The sequence below is a fragment of the Leuresthes tenuis genome, unplaced genomic scaffold (genome assembly GCF_036924035.1).
Source record: "Leuresthes tenuis unplaced genomic scaffold, fLeuTen1.0.hap1 SCAF_20, whole genome shotgun sequence".
NCBI classification, from domain to species: domain Eukaryota; kingdom Metazoa; phylum Chordata; class Actinopteri; order Atheriniformes; family Atherinopsidae; genus Leuresthes; species Leuresthes tenuis.
In genome coordinates this window covers 15447994-15461801 of record NW_027325374.1, presented here as the reverse complement: position 1 = coordinate 15461801, position 13808 = coordinate 15447994, and the positions used below count along the sequence as shown (strand labels likewise).

At 44.1% G+C, this 13808-nt stretch overlaps 1 protein-coding gene across 3 annotated transcripts in view; it reads right to left on the bottom strand.

Annotated features, from left to right (window-relative positions):
* The window catches only part of raraa (retinoic acid receptor, alpha a), a 125290-nt gene that overhangs the window by 59309 nt on the left and 52173 nt on the right, over positions 1 to 13808 (bottom strand). For 2 of the 3 annotated variants that reach the window (XM_072372951.1, XM_072372953.1), the window contains one exon: positions 7463 to 8308. In XM_072372951.1, the coding sequence (XP_072229052.1) occupies positions 7463 to 7616 (154 nt within the window). In that variant the 5' untranslated portion in view covers positions 7617 to 8308. Of the gene's footprint in view, positions 1 to 7462; positions 8315 to 13808 lie in introns of all 3 variants that reach the window. The other variant, XM_072372952.1, reaches the window with a different exon arrangement.

The following is a 13808-nucleotide window of genomic DNA, read 5'->3' as shown; positions in this document are numbered from 1 at the left end:
GAGGTCATTTTGAAAGGGAGCAAATCTGTGTCACTAATCACATCCCCTCTGTCTGCCCAGTCCGAGCATACTTACAAAATGTCTCCCTGGAGCAGCGAGAGACTGGACCGCAACAATAAAAGGATCTCATGACTGACTGTGTGAGTGAAACAGTGCAACTTTCAGCTGCCTCTTAACGCTAATAACAGGCGAACAGCCGGACAGCTGGTTTTTCTTTTTTCCCTGATGAAAGAAAAGAAGAGGCTACAGAGTGAAAAGAGATAAGAGAGGTGAACGAGACTAAATATGAAAGCAATACAGGGAAAAGTAAACTAGTATGATAGAGGAAACGGAGCCAAAGAACTTGCAGACCTGTGTATGACACATTCATGAGACAGCTGGCACCCTGCCTCTCACTGTTAAGATACTCCAGTCTGCAGTGCAGTTCCACACATGTCACTGATAAGCATGGGAATTAAACAGACTCACAATGAATAATAACCAGATAAAAAAGTAAGTTTAAGCATATTTTGCCCACCTTTTCTTTTCCCCCAGATGCTAAATGACATTTGAACATCTGACACTGAATTTATTTACATTCTTAAAAGCAACGCCAGGGTACAGAAGCAGGACAGTGTCCAACCAGCATGTTGAATATGGTCAATGGGAGGCTTGTTAAAAAGTGTAAGATGAAGGTTGGATCATTCTGGTTTAAACTTGTATCGGTGACTGCCTCAATATAATGCAAACTGTCCAGTAAGAACATCCCAAAACAGGTCACCTTCAAATTGTACAAGAAATATATGCGTTTATAGAGGAAAGTATGGCGAGTTTGACTGGAAAGATCATGAAAAATAAAACACAAAAGCTTGCTAAATATCACACTTAGGAAAAGCAGAAGCACTGCTCCCACTCCAAGAATAAAATACAGACAGCACTGTGTATATAGTTTAATTTAAAGGACGCAAACAAAAGACAAACCTCACCTTTAATTATGTTTCATTGAAGCAGGTTTTCATTTTGGTGGCTACCTGTGGACCTCATAAGTTAAGACATCCCACATCTGTTTTTCATACAGCACGAGCACACATGACACATTATGCAGATGGAATTTATTTACGCAAGGGAGGTTTGTTGATTTTAATATTGCATGTGCTGCTCAGTGGTTTTAATCCCGTCTGGGCCACACATGTTTGTGTTTCTTTCCCCTCCACACCAGTAAAAATTAGTCTCAAATATGCACTGTAGATCCAAATCTAGGGACAGCGTGGACATATGGACTTCCTGACGACAGTTCTTGATTTTCTTCATTCTTTTTAATATGATCGTTTAAGGCGAAGCATTCTTAAATATACACATGCAGTAATGACACAAAGTGAATCCCTCTTAAGAGACGAAAGCAGAGGTGGCGGAATCTCACGTGTCACCACAGAATCTCACACAAGAAAATAAAGTTTCATCAACTTTTCATGAGGGTAAAAGCGTAAAGAAATCCCAGTTAGGTTTAGATAAAAATACGGTTCACACAGTGATAGGATTAAATATCAAGGTTACAGGTTTGCAGCACGTTGCCTAAACTATTCCTTAGACTAAACAAAAAGCCAAATAAAAATGCTCCCGTCTCACAATTTCTGGGCTTTTCTGTTTGTCGTGTAGATGAATAAACCTCCTGCGTGTTCACTCCTGACAATGAGTGGGAAAAAAAAGGGACCTTTACCTTCCTACAACAGGGTTTCCTGTATCCTGATACACGGCAGAGGAAACCCTGCAGTGTTTTAACTGGATTCAAATGGTCAGCGTTTGGTGAGAATAAAACTATCAAGGCCGATAAATAATGTAAAAAAGGTACAAGATAAAAAGACTAATTTTTCATAAAGAACACAAGAGGGAAAAAAAAGCCTGGAGTACACCAGGAGGACACAGAGGATCAGCAGCAACAGCATTAAGCACGGCTGTCTACATACCTCTGGAATCCTAATGATTAATTTAACACAACACTGTTCATTTTGCCTTAGTGAGCCTATGGTACACTTAGCCTTATAATGTGCTAATGTTGTCACAAGGGCATTATCTTTCCACTCTGAAGAAGTTATGTGCTAATGCTAGTAGACAGGCTTGAGGTTAAGTATGGCCAGAGGCCCCTTAGAGAGGTGCCAGGAGAGACCTGGTGGCCCCATAAGCTCTGGCCCAACAGAGCTCTCTTAGCTCCTTTGCGCAACACAGCTATCCATTGTGCTAGGCTGAAAAAGCGCATTAGCTGCTGAGAAAAGGGCTTTCCCTCTGAAACCCCCTTGGACAACAAGCAAAGCTCTGCTTGATAATTCAATCACTCTTCGAACTGTGCAGGGCAGAACCGCACAAGCTCTCACAACCCTTCCTTAGCACTCTCCTTTTCCTCCCTCCCTCGTCTCCTCCATTAGGTAACTGCCCTATATTTTACAGATGCCGTCATTCCTGCCGCTTATCAAAGGACAATAGAGGAACGATGCCTGAGAGAGAGTCATTGACATTTGAATGTATGCGGCATTGTGAATTATGGCTTTATGCAATGGATATTGCAAAAAGGGCATAAAAAGATAGAGATGAACGTGTGTGTGTGTGTGTGTGTGTGTGTGTGTGTGTGTGTGTGTGTGTGTGTGTGTGTGTGTGTGTGAGGGTACGCAAGTGTGCGTGTGCGGTGAGGCAGAGGAGGAAAGCAAAGGGGATCAGTGCAAGAGAAACTTAAAGGAAAGAAAGGAAACGGAGAAAAAACAGAGTTGTTATCGCTTTACCCTTGTCTTGACTTCCTTGAGGGGCCTTTGAAGAGCGCAGGAATAAAGCAACTTGCGCTGGCACATCAGAGGGAGATTTAGATTATGCCAGTGTTTACCCAACTGAGGGCTGCGTGGCTGCTGGCGACAGTCTGCTGGGTTTTGAAGTCGTTATGGCCAAACTACCGCTTAAAGCACTGGCTGCTCAAAATATAACACCATCGCTGCAGAGAAGGGCGATCTCTCTGCTTGTGTGTAAGCCCACGAGTGTGTGTCTGTACGCGCATGTGTGTGTGGATGTGCCAATTGATGCGAGTGTTTATGAGAGATACTACGTGTCCTTGTATTCCTGATAGAGTGTGTGATGCTTTCTGCTATACAAGTGTGTGTGTGTGCGCGTGTGTGTGTGTGTGTGTGTGCTCGTGTTTGTGTAGCTCTCCGAAAATGGAGCCATCCATCGGATTATGGGTAGACAGCTCTTTGAAAAGGAGGGCCTTTATTTGCATAAGCGGCCGTGGAAGGGAAAAACCTGCAGTAAGGAAGACAGAACGAGAAAGTAAGACATGGGAGAAGGAAGGAAGAGATGGGCAGAGAAAAAGGAAAAAGAAGGGGAGACTGGGGGAGTGGACCACACTAACCAAAGCAATCAGGTATAAATCCTGTGGCTAGCATCGAGTGTTGTGGGCAGGAATTTGGCCCAGAGTCTCCTCAAAGCAAATGAAAAATAATAGGCTGCAAATAAATTGGTGGCACGTTAATAATAGCTCTGTGAAGTTCCACAGCGGAGAAAGAGAAGCTTGGAGGAAAGAGGGATGAAAGAGAGTGGAAGAAAGAGATGTGTAGATTGAGGAGATGCGGGTGAGCAGCGACAAAGAAAGCATAGAAAGGTGCGATGGAGACAGGGAAGAGAAATGGAGAAGAAGGGAAAGGTTGCTAGAAAAGAGGGCCGCGGGGTAAGTGGAGAAGGTGGTGAGTTTTCATGTCGGAGCCCCTGTTAGTAAAGCTCGCCGGTGCTTTGGCACGTGATGACCGCACACGGCTGCTGCCAGAGCTTGGGTCTGTGTGTGCCTGCTCCCACTTCTGTCACATCTGCACAGAATGCTCGCAGCGCTGTCTGCCCACCACTCTGTGCCTCCGCCATCCACTCTCCAGCCAACTTTTCTCAAAGCCTCAGTCACTTCACGTTTGTACATTTTTCCTTAGGAAATGCAGATAGCGCCTTTCACCACCGCCGCCTTTGTTCTCACCCGATATCCTAATGAGCCAAAAACAGCCATACGGCCCTTGATCCTCAATCAAATCACAGAAGGCCACTCTCAAATCAGCAAATTCCCAAGCACAAATGCACACAAGCTGCCAAATCAGATCTGAGGTCCAAAAGGACTCCCAACCACTGCACTTCAGAGGTGATTTCAGCAGATCTAATAATCTGTAATGTCAATGATCTCAGAATAGCATCAGAGACAATAGCTTTTTTCTTTTTTTTCTTTTTTTTTTTAAATGTTAAGAATAGGAAAGTCCTTGAGCTCATTTTTCTGACTCCAAGTACTAAGTAGTTAATTAAAAAGGTCATTAAGCTGACGCTGAATGTGTGCTATGCTGCCATGCTAGATATGTTTTACACGCCATGTTTAATAAGGCTGCGTGCTCGCAGAGCATCAGCACCCCTCTGATGACTTTCCAATAATGACAGCCAGCTTCCCTGAGGATCTCCCTCAGTGAGCGTCTGTGTCTTTCTGAAGTAGTTAAATGGCTGGCACCGAATAACCTGATCGCCAAGGTGCTTCAGTCGATAGAACGCATGCGGACACTGCACTCGCACGTTTGGGATTGATGCCAAAGTGTAGCACAACCCAAGGGCTTCTCACTGTCATTATGTTTATCCCCCACCACACATGCCTCGTGAATGAGAAAGTGCGTGTGTTTCTGCCACCCATGGAGTGCACTGACATGCCCCCTTCAATGCTGCAGACCACCGAGGCAGAGAGGAACCACCTGTTTGTCCAGAAACCCACCCACACAACACACACACATATCAGCATTACCATAACCATATTTACTCACGGTTAGTACATTCCGCCACAGGCTGTTTAATGGGACGGATAACACACACACACACACACACAAACACAACCTTCCTTGAGGTCTGAAAATGCCATATTTCTTCTTGTGGCTCAAACGCGCATTCATAAATGCCATTTCACCCCTTAATAAGTTAAAGGAGATGGTGCCCGTGTAATAGCTGCCCTAGGAAACAGTCTTGCAGTGAGCAATTACTGTGGCTGCTGAAACAAGAGCGCTCTGTGGGGAAAAGCCAATTAGTCCACTGTGGCAGCAGGTAGCAAGCTGGCTCCATTCATTATGATCCCTCATAAGACTCTGACAATATATTAGGAAAGTGTTAGACCTGGTGACAGACAGCAGATTTTACAATGAGAAAAACAATCAATACTTTGGGTTTTACTGCCAGACAACTCCATAGTCACACACGTGCGTGGCCTGATGAATTTAAGCAAAAACACACATGAAAATAGTGCTTTGTTTATGTTTTAGTGTGCAGGTAATGAGCACTTGTGGATACTTGGCTGTGATGACCTCAGCAGCAAGTCACCCACCAGCATGGCTGTAGTGTGAGTGTGATCAATCCAAAGGATAATACTAAGTTAACTATCAAAGCTGCGGGCAATAAATGCAATATCAATATCTGCAACTGATCTGCTCCTGTGAGTTACCTCAACATGATGATTTTCAGATAATGTGATCTGAAGATGTAACCCAGGAGGCTGGAGTTGAAAACGGGGGAGAGAGCATTGTGTTATAGGTCTAGATTAACCCTTCTGCTCTGCTTGGTGCAAATAATTGGCCCATTGTGGTTTGCTACAGGACGCTGAGGTAGAGGAGCTGGGCAGCTCGGAGAGAGGGCTGGAGGAGGATTGTGCGCAGAGATAAGCAGACATAAGGGAAGGTCGACAGAGCGGGGTTTTGACGGCGGCTAAATTCAGAGTTTGAACAAAATGACAAGACTAAACTTCATAACTGCTTCCTCAACTTCAGAGGTTGCGTCAGATTTAGCCTTAATCAATAGGCAATGATACTACTACTAATACTTCTAATACTAATGATGCTACTTAGAACCACTTTATGTATAAGGCACTGGTTATTTTGGCCATTTATTTGGACCATCATCCTTTGCAGGAGCATACACACGCATGGGAGCGGAACAGTGTTTACACATGCTTTGAAAGTCTGGTTTTGGGCAGACTAACACAATATTTAGTTTTGTCTGCTGTCATGTAAACCTGCAGACTGATCTGTCATCTGAACCCGACCTGGAGAGACGTCTCGAGAAGGAAAGTGGGATACTTTACATGTTAAGAAGGGAAAAAAGTGGCATACATAAATGCATGCGTAAATCCTACATTGGAGTCTCTCCCATGTGAGCCATGAAAGTGAGCCAGCATGAAGGGCAAAGATTGTGTTTACGTCGTGCGTGTGCACAAGTGTGAGTGTGCACTCGTGCGTGGCAGGAAACTGTGGTGTCCCTGGCTCTCCAGTGTTTACAGACAGGAAATGTTTGTCCAGGCAACAGGGAAGAAATCTTGACCCCCTACAAGGCAAACACTGATGGATACACACAGAGACGCACACACAGATGTATAGGGAAACGCACACGCTTGCAACAGTGTGAAAAATGTTGAAAAAGAGGAATCTGACGGGAGTTCCAGTCTTTGTGAGTGCGGCGGGGTATTTGGTATTGGGGAAGTAGGAGTGACTGGGTTGGGCACCAACTGTTCCTCACTTCCCTCTGCCCCGACGGCCAATGCAAACTCCAGCAGATAGAAAGTCAATACGGTGACCCCCTGTGAACCCGTGAGAGCCAGGCCGCAGTCTGCCAGGCTTGTTCGCACTGATGCACACACACTTACTGTGTGCCTGCACCTCCATCTGCCTTTCTCTGCCGCCGCTGCTGTTGGGAAATTTGACTACACCAGAGCAGAGCACGACACAGTTAAAATTACCTCATGAAATATTGCATATGAACGTGATGAAAGAAGCCACGTACTTTTTGCCTGAGGGCGGGTATCCATTTCAGACCCTATGATTTTGTTACTTTCGCTTGAAAAAGTAAAAGGGCTTTTCACCTGGGTGGACTCAGATGAGACACTTTCCCTGTTAGTTCTGAGGCTTTTTCGCGGATTGTACAAAGGGAGCTGTTGTGTGACTGTTTGTGAGATTTATTTTAGGAACACTTGCCAAATTTGCATTCCCCAAATAAACAATGTGTCTTTCTGACTGTCCTGCCTCATTTCCTTATGATCTCTACTGATGTTTCTGTACGTCTGTGTGCTGATGTGGGTGCATTTGGAAATTAAGGACAGTGCTGGAGGCAATGTGGTTGTGGGGTGTTGTGTGTGCCGCTGCCTCTCTCTCTTTACCAACACACACATCTTGCAAACTGGAATGATCTAAACAGGATGAGATGAAAGTTTTCTTTCACCAGCAGCACTCGTAGGCATAAATATATGCACACACACACACATTCACTCAGTGCAGGAAAAGTGGGTGCCAACGCCGCATAGGTAAACCAGGACACACACAAAGAAAAGTGAATCTTCTCACCACTTGCAGCCTGCACTATAGCCCGAGCACAGCTCAGTTCCACAACCGAAGTACAAACTACCAGTGAAAGGGTTAAAAAAAAAAAAAATAGGAACAATCGGAAGTTTACTTACTGGCTGGGGAGGGGGTGCTGTACCCACTGATGGGTAGTCCAGGCAGGGCTGGAGGCGACAGGCTCCCCAGCATGTGGGGAAAGAAGTAGGAGTAGGTGGACATGGGGAAGCCATTTAGGTGGCCGCCCGGCACCGGGTTGCCCTTCCCAGCCATGAAGGCTCAGTCCACCTCGGGTCCCAAACAGAGCTCACAGGAAAAGAAAACCCTTAACAAGATGTAGCAGAGCCAAAGGGGGGTCAGTAGGGATTCCCGTAATGAATTAATCCCCCATAGGGATGCTGGATCAGTAGGTATTCCAAAAAAAATTTAAAAGCCTCTTGGGAATTTTTGTTAAAAAAACAAAACAAAAAACAATAAATTCTCCTGAAGGTTAAAAAAAATGTTGCCCGGAAAACAGCTGCTGTAGATGTCAGCAACACAAAAATCCTGTTGGTTTAGTAAGTATGTCTTGAGGCTTGAGTTGCTAAGGACAAAAGATAAAAAAAAAGAGACACAGGGTAGAAATATAAAAGGGAACTGCAGGGTCTTTTTCTCCCTCCTTTATCTGGTTTTGTTAAACAAGCTAAAAGGACTTATTTGCAAGAGGCGTTGGAAGGGCAAGAAAGTACCGTAGCCATTCCTTATCTTCAAGATGAAGGTGGGGGAGAGAGGCAGGAGGCAAGTTGAGTCACGAAGAGGTGACTTTGATGGCAGCAGTCAGGAGTAGCGATGCTGGTGATAGGGGGTGCTAGTGGTTGGGATGCTTTCACAGGCATGCAGATTCACTCATTCACTGTAGCACTCCAGGGGAATGTGCAGATCACATGATGCCACAAGAGACGGCCCCCTCTTTGTGGTTGCAAAGCCTTAGCCTAGAAAAGAAAAAGAAAACAGAGAGAGGGAGGGGATCATTTAGTGCCTCAGTGACAAGGTAAGAGATCACTTCCCTTTGTACTTAAGAGCAAAAAGCGCTCCTTTCTTTTGACACTAATTAGTGGTAATGTCTCATCTGAAATGTTATGAAAACACCCCATCCGCCTTAATTATCTAATTGAGTGTTAAAGTTGCAAGGAGAGCCATGAGTGTGCGATGCCTCCTCACAACTTGGTGTGTTCACACACTTGCTCGTTAACGGTGACACGACTAACAAATACAGTGGGAGGCAAGCTGGAACATAAATGAAGAGAGAAACACAAAGGAAAACTTTGCTAATTACACCAGTTACAGAGGGCAGAGGTGAGACCTAAGGTGCCATTCTAGGAACCGCTAGAGATTTCTGCTGCAGAGTTTACTTCCAAATTAAAGGCAAGAGATGAACAAACGGACCTGTAATCCCCACAGAAAGCGGGAGCTGACATGAGAGAACTGACAACTATACACCCCAGGAACGTGTTTACCATAAAACAGCGCATTAGCATCAGAATATGAACCAGAGTAGGACAAAAAATATTTCTTCAAAATAGCTTGTCATAACATGAGCACATTTTTTTTTTTTTTTATCATTGTAATGACCTTTTTATGAGCAGTAGATGTAATGCGCAGCAGTAAAACTACAAGGCACTAAAACACGTGCAGAGACATCACAGAAAAAGCAAGGGGGGGGGGGGGGGGGGGGTCTTTGCATGAGCAGTGTTGTTCAAGAATGTGGCACTTTGGCACGAACGACACCAGGACATCAAGGTTGAACTCCTGTAAAGTAGGAGGGGTCAAGTCGGACACATTCGTGTGCCTGTTCCCACTTGTATGATGCAAATAAAGCAACAGGGTATGACAGGTGAGAGGGGCGCATTGGTGGGAAGCAGGCGACAAACGCCGGGAAGAACCGACATTACAGAAACCCTGTAAGTGACTCTGTGCTGCTCATTTTGTGTCTTTACTCTCGGTATACATGACAATGCTCCACTGTTTAGGCTCAGGCTCACGTGGGATCCAGAAAGTAAAAGAAATAGCTGCAAAACTATCAACTCCTCAGTATGTTTCTTCACACGTGTAGAAGTCTGGGAAGTAAGATGGAGCACATTTTACGGGATAAGCCTTCTATTAGCATCCATATTTAAATGTTCTCATTGCTAAAGTGCTCTCAGCTCACCCTGTCCCACTGAGCTGGTGTGTACGGTGGTCAGGGAGCATGGGCTGATGGGTAGTAATGTATTAGTTTGAAAGCTTTTATAGAGTTTTTTTTAAAGCCCACGGGAGTTGGGTATAGTTTTATTTGCTTTTAATATTTTATTTGCTCCTCCCCCCCATAATACAGACACAACCATTGCTGTCGTAGAACATAGCCTCGATATACTCCACGTTGCATTTTTGTGCAATGATGTAAAATGCCTCAAAGTTGTCAAAAATACATGCTGAGGTGACTTCAAGCCTGATAAATTTTCATGAAACAGCCCGCAGTCACAGGCTCTGTGTGCTGAGTCTTTGAATGTTGAGCTACAACTCACTGGGACAAAGGGAGACCAACAGTCTGGAAATGGGCCACTTTCCCCACCATTATGTGTGGGCTGCTTTGAATTATAGGTGGCATCTCACACCATTGTTGCGGCGCACCCACATCTTATTCTTTTTGTGGTAGAACAGTAAATAGACCGGGATAAACAAAGCGGCTGCAGGACATCCAGCTTTAGATCTATTCGCACTGAGTGATAGTAACAGGCCAGAGGGACCTAAAGGCAGTCAAAGATTTCCCTTACACGACTGCTGATTTACGGTGAGGTAAGGTTGTTTATGCATTCCATAGAAAAGCGGAATGTTTACCACTGTCAACAGCCCACGAACATCTGGGAACTGAGGAGACCAGTTTGCACATTCAGCCTTATTCTTATACTTTCACTTTCAATATTTGACATCAATATGTGTATTAGTTCATTAGTCAATCTATTTTTACCCCAAACTTAAAGCATTAATGAATTCCACAAAAAACGAATACTCGTGTAAATGTTTTTAGCGGCTTTTTGTGAAGGAGGTCCTTGAGTCTGAAGCTGAGAACTGGAAAGCACTGCTTGATATATTTGAATTACATGCCTGTGACATACACCAATCCTCAACAATGCTAACCCAAGCAGAATGCAGCTGTGTCAACCCCTCTATCAGCAGTGATGATGAAAGACACACACAATCAGAAGCAAAAACATCAGACACACGCCATGATGCGAGGACTCATGGAGGATCTGCATAATCTGCCGTAAAAACGGCACACCGCACCAAAACTGGGTAAAGTTGGCAGGCAGCGCCCCGCATCCTCGTACCTGTCACTGTGCACACAAACAGCTGCGTACTCTGATCCCAACCTGGATAGAGCGGGCTGAAGTCCATGTGCTCGACTATAAACACGCGACATGATAAAACAACAGTTGCACATATACACAAAGTATGTACACACCGATGTCTCACACTGATTCCCCTGTCACTGTGCTCTCGAATCTCCTCAGCAGGTGCCTCCCTGCGTTTGTTTGTTAGCTAGACTCTATGGTTGACACAGAGGGGGTCATTAAAATGAGGAGGACACATGCATTCGGCTGCACAGATGCTAGTCTCGGTCTTACTATTTGCAGCCTGCACTATACCAACACTGAAGAAGAAAATATATCAAAATCAAATAAGGACGAGAAAAAGCATGTGAACTTTTTATATGCAGCCTATGTACACATCAAAAATTTACTAGCAGCTATACATAGGTGACATCTGAAAGGCATGCAAAAAAGCCAGAGGTCTCAGATTAAGCAGCGATACGTGTTGCTGAAATGCATAAAGTCAAAAATGGCATCATTAATGCAAATCTTTTTAATGATTTAGTTTCATTTCAACACACACAAAGGCTCACATGCAAGGTGATGTATGGAGGGCAGCTCCTGAGGGAATGTACGCAATACAGTTGAAGGAAAAAAAACCCCAAAACAATCCGAGTCACTTGGACTTAACTCCCTTTGACACGTAACATGCAGAGAGAAGGAAAGGTTAGAGGTTATGGGATATGAGAGACCGAGATTGGTTGTGACAGCAAACACTAAATCATTAATCAGAAAAGGCAGCAAATGGCAGTGTGAGGTCATGCCGCACGGGCACAAGACACGCAAAACACGGCCACGGGGGGCGGCGATGGCACCACACGACGCACAGAGGCACTCTGGTGCACATAAATGCACAGATGTGGTCTGTACATGCAAACATGTACAAAGTTCAGAGACGTTAGGAAGAGAAAGTCAAACACCCGTTGATGTCAAGAGCTAGAAAACAGTGTGGCTTTGACATCCTAATTAACACTCACACAAGTACGAACGAAAGCACACATTGGCCTCGATAATCTATAACTTACTACCCATATGCATATGCTTGGGCTACAGATCTGGTCTGAGAGCAGCAACTGTCTGCACTACATGTTAATGTGTTGCTAATGCTGTTGACCCGAGTAGAATTAGCCTGATGTTATGATGATATTACATAGAACATGATTACATAGGATGGCTCTACGTAACATGAGTCTGCTTGCTATTTCAGCCCTTTTTTTAAAGGAAGATTATTGCTTTGAAGCTGTATTACACAGTTCTAAATGTAAGCCCACACACCACAGTGAAATGATCATGATGGGAATCCTCAACGCTATATAGTTCATTTTACCACAGCCTAAGGCAACTGATATTGAAGTACAATAAACACAGTATTAGGTCCATTGCTACTATGTTGTTATAAGATACTAGCTTTTAATGTAATTACTTTCCTGCAGTAATGTGATTGGAACGTGCATAATGTGATGCAAGGGGTGCTTAAATGGTAGAAACGCTGTTCAAATTTACTTAGACTTGTAACTTTCTATGGTGTTTTCACCACAGCGACATTGCATTTCACCAACCAAGACTCAGACGCATAACTTAGAATTGAACAGCAATGGCTTCAACATAAAAACTGCATCTCCGCAGAGCTGGCAAGGAGATGACAGCTCTGTGTGGAAGTCAGTACGTTCAAACGTCACAGACTGGACTGATGCAAACCCGCATGATGGAAGTCGCTGAAGCGCAATACGTTCAGATTTTAATGAAGACAGCAACGTGGGCGGATATATACTCGCAAGAAGTGAGACAGGATATTGTGGCGGAAAATGTGCATGTGTGCTCCCGTAAGTGTGTACATACAACACGGTTCACTGCGAATGTGTATATTGTTGCGTATGCAGTGGTCTAATCCACATGTATAGGACATCAACAAGTGTCTAAGTAGGTGGGTGGTGTGCGGAGTTACACAGGCTTTACGTGCGTGTGTGTACCCACTGATGTGTGCCAGTGTTATGCCCTAAATCACACGTGCATGTCCTCTTTGTGCCCTCAGGGAGCGTCTTCCAGTACACCGCATTTACTGTTACATTACGACATCAGATGAGTTAAGCTTTGCATAAAGTATAGTTCGGTGAGTTGTGGGGGCTAAGAGGACCCTTTGACAAGTGATAAGTGGCTCAGAACTTTAGAAAATACATGCTATACTATCAAAAAGCCCATGTTGTGCACGTTTAAAAAGCTCGTAATGTTCTTATGTGGAAATACCAGGTGTTACTATATTGTACGTTGTATATAGTTATATAAACATAGCTTTGGTGGTATATACAACACCATTAATTTTTAATACAGTGTTTTGCTGTAGCCCCTCTTGTCACACTTTGCCTTAAACACCTATTTAGCTCTTATACCCCTTACTAAAACCTCAAGACCCTGATGAGTCAACTGACCTGGCAAGATACAAGGTACTTAACTTTGGTTAAGTATGGCTGCACCAATATAAAGCCCTCAAAGAGTTGCCCACCATACCCTCGATGTTTAGGTTTCACAATACTGCACAAGGCAAAATTTCACTAGTTTGACATGTCTTGGGTGTGTGGGTATACAAAAAAAGCTAATGGCAATATTATCTGGACAACATGCTAATATTAAAGGTACTTCTATAGCTGTGGGGAAGGGACAATACCATTAAGATCAAAGCAATACACCAGCTCCTCAGTTTTTCAGATGCTGGGCATGAACGAATGCTCTGTTTTTCAGCAGTTAGCAGCCAGAAACAGAACATTGGCTGCAATTTACTTGTGGCTCAGACATTTTAAAGTCAGCTGAACTGGCTAGCATAAGGAAATAATGGCAGACAGAGAGGAAGCTGCTTATTGTAGCTAGCTTTAGTTGAGGGTACGGCAAAAAAAGGCTACCAGGCGGTCATAAAACAAATTACATAGGTAAATAACGGAGGAAAAGCCCAGACTACAAACAAACACAAAATAGCTGAGTTTGACATGGACTTGGGATGGTTTACCAAAAGATGAGCTAAAGCTAAAAGCTATTCACAGAGAGGCCAACAGAAAAACTCATTGTTCCACCATCTAAAATAACT